Source organism: Lolium rigidum, chromosome 4, assembly GCF_022539505.1.
Source record: "Lolium rigidum isolate FL_2022 chromosome 4, APGP_CSIRO_Lrig_0.1, whole genome shotgun sequence".
In the NCBI taxonomy this organism is placed as follows: Eukaryota; Viridiplantae; Streptophyta; class Magnoliopsida; order Poales; family Poaceae; genus Lolium; species Lolium rigidum.
This window is the reverse complement of record NC_061511.1, coordinates 180018556-180025402: the sequence shown is the minus strand read 5'-3', so window position 1 is coordinate 180025402 and position 6847 is coordinate 180018556. Positions and strand designations below refer to the sequence as shown.

At 47.0% G+C, this 6847-nt stretch overlaps 1 protein-coding gene across 2 annotated transcripts; it reads left to right on the top strand.

Moving 5' to 3' along the window:
- Window positions 1–1664: 1664 nt before the first annotated feature.
- Window positions 1665–5526, top strand: LOC124706474 (amino acid permease 4-like). Of its 2 annotated transcripts, none has more exons than XM_047238138.1 (4): window positions 1665–1771; window positions 3283–3645; window positions 3739–3832; window positions 4196–5526. In XM_047238138.1, exons 2-4 carry the CDS (start codon window positions 3285–3287, stop codon window positions 5202–5204), a joined length of 1464 nt encoding a protein of 487 aa, XP_047094094.1. In that variant the 5' UTR covers window positions 1665–1771; window positions 3283–3284; the 3' UTR covers window positions 5205–5526. The 2 variants fall into 2 exon arrangements, with proteins under 2 accessions (XP_047094094.1, XP_047094093.1); XM_047238137.1 differs by lacking the exon at window positions 1665–1771 and adding an exon at window positions 3045–3172.
- Window positions 5527–6847: the final 1321 nt, after the last annotated feature.

The window sequence follows — 6847 nt, the reverse complement described above, 5'->3', positions numbered from 1 at the left end:
GGAACTAGAGCCACTCGGGATCGAGGCCAAGGACATCGTTTGCATCCGTGTGCTCGGCAAGGTCGATCACCGAGATCTTCTTCTACTGCCGTGGAAAACCCACGACAGATGCCAACACGAGATGACTTACGAGGGTGGGGAGGAAGTCTCCGAGTGATACCATTGACGGGATCAGTACACGATGTACCCAGCTTTGGCCCGTGCTCTGGAGTTAAATACCTACTACTGCTTCTGCGATTATAGATTGCAATAACGATGCTCAAGCTATACGATTAGTGCTAAGGCAAGTTGTGCTAACTAGTTCTCGTCTCCCTCTAGGGATCATCCTGTACCACCTTAGGAAGGGAGTAGCATTAGGCTTTACATGGTAACCCAAGTTGGTATGGGCCTTGGAGTCCTAGCTATTACGACTTGACCTATGCTACTTGTCTTCAATGGCAAGTCCCATTGGCGTCTTCGTTGATGACTCCTTTGAACCGACTCTGCTAAGTGCCAGCCCAAGTCACCTCTTGTGCAAGCCCAATCTAGGAGCATCCGTAAGTAGGAAACGGGCCTCCCTTGTCATGTGGAGAAAATTTAAAATGCTGAGTTGGTTAAGAATTTGTTTGAATAGAAGAATAAGATGGTAAAAAATACACTAGCTTATTGGGGGATTGAAGAACTGAATGGGTGCCACTGAGAGACTTCTGTTGGAGCAAAACATGTCAAAATTGAATGATCAATGTGAGGAGCAATCTAGAATTGAGTTGAACAAGATAGAGAATGAAAAGAACTTGCTGCCAGAGGAGAAGAAGAAACGGGATGATGAAAAGAAAGAACTGTAGTAGGATTAGAAGATGCTGGAGTACATGTTGTTTGATCTCTAAAAGCTAGTGATACTAACAAGGATAAGATGAAGAGGATCCGGTAAATTTGTGATGAGTGAGATGTTTTCATTTGGATCTTGATGACCATGTGTGCTAATAAAAAACTAATAGGTAGTTGTTGTAATATTATTTAATTTATTGTGTGAGACTATTTGGTATCGAATGTTTTAGGTAATATTTATTTATCGTTGATGACTCTCTATGTTAGGCAGCCGGCCTCAAACCCGCGGCAGTTTTTGCCAGCGCCTCTGAAGCGGCTGTCCGATGCCGATGCCAGACACTATTTGGGGATGCTCTAACATAGAGAGAAGTACGTAGTAATTGGTTCCTCATTGCAAAACCATGAGATTTCTAGATGATTAGCATTATCACTCCAAGCAAGCTAGAAATGTCCCTGGCCAAGCAAAGAGTATCCCCAACATTTCATTTCTCACCACTTACCCTCTTGACTTGCCGTTAGGAGCCACACATTTCGACCTTTGTAGACCATCGCCACAAAGTCTTTCCCTTATTCATGCAGTACAAGCGGAATGATCGGTCCATCCGGGAACAAGATCATGATACGATCCCTAGTGGGCGATCAACTTATACTTAATCTCATGGCAGAGAGGAGTATCGAACATATTCCCCTGGAGGAGCAAAAAGGATGGTCGAGAAGCCGTGGGGTGGAAACCCTCTAGGACCTCCCTTCATTTCAATGACAGTATAGTATCATCCAACCATGCATGGAACTCTAAAGCCAGCACACCCGACCCTATAAATACCTTGCCAGTGAGCACACTTGAAGCACCACAGCGAGTTTAACCCCATCTCTTGACAGGCATACGTTATATTATAGCCTTGAACTTGTCTTTGGTGTATCTTAAGAGTGGGGGAGAAGGTCAACAAGAGGCGACTTTTGCAAGGTACGTAAGAAACGCAATGCAGCTAGTCCATGCTGTGTTACGCCTTAATCAGGGAGTTAGCTTGTGTTATGAGTGGCATAGATATTTTTGATGATCTTGTGTGGCAGCACATGCCGCACATGCATGCAGATGCTAGCACGATCGGTGCAGCACGTAGGGCCGTGTGTAACAACTAGGGCAGCTAGGCCGGCTGTTATCGCTGACCATTGTAGCTACAGCTTTAGTGGCGAGACAGAGCTAGAGGCAAGTTGACATGTGTGCCCGGAGACGATAGGTACTACTCCAACCAATGCACTTAGCCACGTTTTTATTATGTGTCACTCAGTGATTTTGTTGCCGAGTGAAATACCGTGGTTACCGGTCGGTAACCGGAATTTCTGTCTCCCTCGGCCGGTAATTAAATTTATCATGCAAATATCCTAGTCCATTTGAATTTGGGATGATTTGTTAATTAGTCCAACCTTTAAAAAAATGTGTCGCCCCTCCGCTATAATCTCATGGAGCACCACGACCCATTTGTCCAAAACTTTTGGTTCTTTCTACTCCAAACATTCAAAATGTTTTAGACATTAATGAGTTTGAAATTAAAATTTTGTTTGAGAATATCATCCGTATTTGACCGGTAATCGCTATTGACCATGGTTACCGGAGATCCCAGGACCTCTCCGAGTTTTTTTCTCGCCGGTCCACCACGGCGCCTCGTCCATTGTTTCGAAAACAAAACTTTTGGGCATTAACTCAGTAATTATATCAACTTACAGAAAATATTTTAAAGATTTTAGTTGGATCCCGTTTGCATCTCTACCTACATCACTACGTGGATCCACAGTCCAAGTACACACACCAAAGGTCTAGTTTGTGAGACCAGAAATATGTAGCAATAGACGACAAATGGTCGCCATTCATGCATGGGCATCACTCAGCCATGCACCCTACATGTACTATTAAGTATGCGACATGACCAAGTGGCCGAGACAACGCATGACATATTCTCCACATAATAGAGGAGCATCAGGAATTTCACAGTGTAGCTAAGGCACGGCACAGACCACAGGGCATGTATGCACCGCCACCCCTTAACAATCCATTTCGACTTAAAAGATCGCCGAGAACAGATGCGAAATACCCATGGAGTTAGAGAAATTCCCTTGTCGCAAAACCCCAACATCCACCCACCTTCCAGGCAGGCGCCTATAAATTGGCAGCCCCCACTCTTCCCTATTCATCGCAGCGCACTCACTCGTTCGTTCCTTCGCATATGACCTCGCAAATAGCGGAGTGGTAAACGATCGAGCTGCCTTTGAATTCCACGCAGAGTCGCGCGGTCTCCGTGTCTGGTTCACTAACCCAGCCAGCCACCCTTGCTCACTGCTGAGATAGCTATATATCGCGACGACTCAGGTGCTACTATACAGCAACGGTCGCATAGCTAGGTTGCTAGCTAGAATTTGAATTCAACTACAGCAACCGAGGTGCTACCTGTGTTCTCACTGCTAGCTCGGGTGCTGTAGAAATGGGGGCGAACGGCACTGTGGCCAAGCACTACGGCCAGGGGGCGGCCATGGAGGTGTGCTCGGCGGAGCAGGGCCACACGGCCGCCTCCAAGTGCTTCGACGACGACGGCCGCCTCAAGCGCACCGGCACGATGTGGACGGCCAGCGCGCACATCATCACCGCGGTGATCGGGTCGGGAGTTCTGTCGCTTGCCTGGGCCATTGCGCAGCTCGGCTGGGTCGCCGGCCCCGCGGTCATGCTGCTCTTCTCCCTCGTCACCTACTACACCTCGGCGCTGCTCTCCGACTGCTACCGCTCCGGCGACGAGACCACCGGCAAGCGAAACTACACATACATGGACGCCGTCAACGCCAACCTCAGTAAGTCCTCACCTCCATGCGATTGGTACCTGCATGCATGCACAATTGCACAGCCAGAACAGAGCTCACTCTGTTTGTCGTTTCGTCCTGCAGGTGGCGTCAAGGTCCAGATCTGCGGCTTCCTGCAATACGCCAACATCGTCGGAGTCGCCATCGGATACACCATCGCCGCCTCCATTAGTATGCTGTGAGTACCCAGCCAACCTCCATAAAATTTCTTCTTTGTATTATAGGATTAATACACTAGCTAAGTTTTTCAAAAGACCAATAGAAAGAAACTAGACACTATATTTATATTCAATATTCCTCCACAGTTAGGCTATTTTAGTCTTTAGCGTGGATTCGGTGCATAGAAAAAATTGTTTTATTTTAAATATTGCGCGGCTCTTGACTCAAACCCTCTTAACTCTGATACCATATAAAATTAATGCACTAGTTAAATTTTACAAAAAACCGATCTGATAAAAAAGAGATTAGACACTATATTTATATTCAATCTCATGTATAAGTGCCACATCTGTTTGCTTATTGTCGCTTGTCAATCGTACAGTGCGATCAAGCGAGCCAACTGCTTCCACGTAGAGGGGCACGTGAACCCGTGCCACATCTCCAGCACGCCTTACATGATCATCTTCGGCGTGGCGGAGATCTTCTTCTCGCAGATCCCGGACTTTGACCAGATCTCCTGGCTCTCCATCCTCGCCGCCATCATGTCCTTCACCTACTCCACCATCGGCCTCGGCCTCGGCATCGTCCAAGTGGTCGCCAACAAGGGTGTCAAGGGCAGCCTCACCGGCATCAGCATCGGCGTCGTCACCCCCATGGACAAGGTCTGGCGAAGCCTCCAGGCGTTCGGGGACATCGCCTTCGCATACTCCTACTCCCTCATCCTCATCGAAATCCAGGACACCCTCCGCGCGCCACCGCCCTCTGAGTCCAAGGTCATGCGCCGCGCCACCGTCGTCAGCGTCGCCACCACCACGCTCTTCTACATGCTCTGCGGCTGCATGGGCTACGCCGCCTTCGGCGACAACGCGCCCGGGAACCTCCTCACCGGCTTTGGATTCTACGAGCCCTTCTGGCTCCTCGACATCGCCAATGCAGCCATCGTCGTCCACCTCGTCGGCGCCTACCAGGTCTACTGCCAACCCCTCTTCGCCTTCGTAGAGAAGTGGGCGCAGCAGAGGTGGCCGGACTCAAGCTTCATCACGGGGGAGATCCAGCTCCCGATCATCTCCTCCGGGTTCAAGCTCAACCTATTCCGGCTCACATGGCGGTCAACGTTCGTCGTCGCCACCACCGTGGTGTCCATGCTCCTGCCCTTCTTCAACGACGTCGTCGGCTTCCTCGGCGCCATCGGGTTCTGGCCGCTCACCGTCTACTTCCCCGTGGAGATGTACATCGTGCAGAAGAAGATACCCAAGTGGAGCTCACTGTGGGTTTGCCTACAGCTGCTCAGCCTCGGTTGCCTCATCATCACCATTGCCTCCGCCGCCGGCTCCATCGCAGGAATCATGTCCGATCTAAAGGTCTACAAGCCCTTCTCCACAACTGACTGATCCAGGGCCGTCCCATGAATGCACAGACCGTCCATTAACAGAATATGCCAATATACTCTAATTAATCAACCGATCAATTATCACACGATCGCCGAAAATTGAAAATAGAAAGGCTGCATGTATGTCCTAGTATGTAATTGCTGCTTCTAAACAGCCGGCGTACCACCGCTGCTTCTAATTTTCTTTGTTTGCGATCCATTGTACGTGTTAACAGAAAATGATAGAGGGGAACCAAAATGCAGTACTTCCAAATTCCAATGTCAAATTAATGATGTATTTCTTAGACAAGTGGTGTGTTTGTGTTAATGACAAATGTTCCTTTTGTGTCTTCGCAAAAAAATATCGTATGATTCTTTGCATTTTAACCTCGACTGTTTCAGAAATCCAATTTTGGTCTAGGATGCATATGCTCCTCTATCTAAAAATACACTTTAAAATGTCAAAAACTCTGAATAAAAATTCCACGCCAACATTCTATATGTGAATGCCAAGTTTCACAGAAAATCGACATTTTTTATGTGATGTGCAAAAAAGATAAGAAAACATCCTTGCGAAGAGCTTTTTTTAGCACAAGATTTTTTCTTTTGTACACATGACATAAAAAATAACGATTTTTTGTTAAACAACTTTGCGAGCACATAAAACATTAAGATGTATATGAGACAATTTTGTCAGATTTTTGTAAACATTTTAAATATGTTTAAAAGTCATTCTAAAAATAGGAAGCACATGCTCCTGAAAGCAAAGATGTCACGGCCCGTCTGCCTCGGAGTGGTGTTTTGGAACATGGGAGCATATGCTCTCTATATTTTAAAATGCATCTTACACATATTTTAAATTTCAAAAAAATTGAAACAAAAAATTCGCACGTACATCTTCACGTGCTACGCGCTCACAAAGTCGTTTCATAAAAAATGAACTTATCATGTGACGTGTGTAAAAAAGACAAAATTCAGTGCTGAAAACAATGTTTTTCGCAGGATAAGTTTTCTCTTTTTTACATAGGCCACAAAATATATTATTTTTTCGTGAAACTTGACGCATACACATATATTATGGAGATATACATGTAGAATTTTTTGTCAAAATTTTTCCACACTTCAAAATATGTTTTGTTAGTAGAGGGAGCATACGCACCCGGGAGCCGAATTGAATTTCCGCGTCTGTTTTAGCTTCCTTACATCATAGTACAATTTTTGAGCTGGCACAAGGAACAACATTTATGTGAACGCATACCATGGGTGGCTCTTAGCTTCGACGAAAAAGGATGGCGCTCTGGTGTGTGGAGAGACAACAACACCACAACTTGACATATGGATATAATGATTAGTATGGCCGGAAACAAGGTGGAGTATAAACGAGTTAGAGCATCTCCAGTCGCGTCCTCCAAAGCAATTTGGGGCCCGCCGGATAAAAAATGGTTTCAGTCGCGTTCCCCAAAGCCAAATTTTGTCCGGCGCGCCCTGATACGGTGTCCGGCGGCCCGAGCCCGTCCCCGCCCCACAGGGGATGCACCGGGGACACCGAACACACCAAAAAGCGAGGCGGGGAGTGGCGGGGCCGACCCGTCAGCGGCATGATAAATTTTAACCTAACCGTCGCCTACCTCGCGACGGAAGTTATTGGCGCGCAGCGACGATGCA

Bases quoted from the DNA above. Each gene is read 5' to 3' on its own strand.
- LOC124706474 (XM_047238138.1), top strand. From the start codon at position 3,285: ATGGGGGCGAACGGCACTGTGGCCAAGCACTACGGCCAGGGGGCGGCC. The intron at 3,646-3,738 runs GTAAGTCCTCAC...TTCGTCCTGCAG, and splicing joins CGCCGTCAACGCCAACCTCA to GTGGCGTCAAGGTCCAGATC. The intron at 3,833-4,195 runs GTGAGTACCCAG...TCAATCGTACAG, and splicing joins GCCGCCTCCATTAGTATGCT to TGCGATCAAGCGAGCCAACT.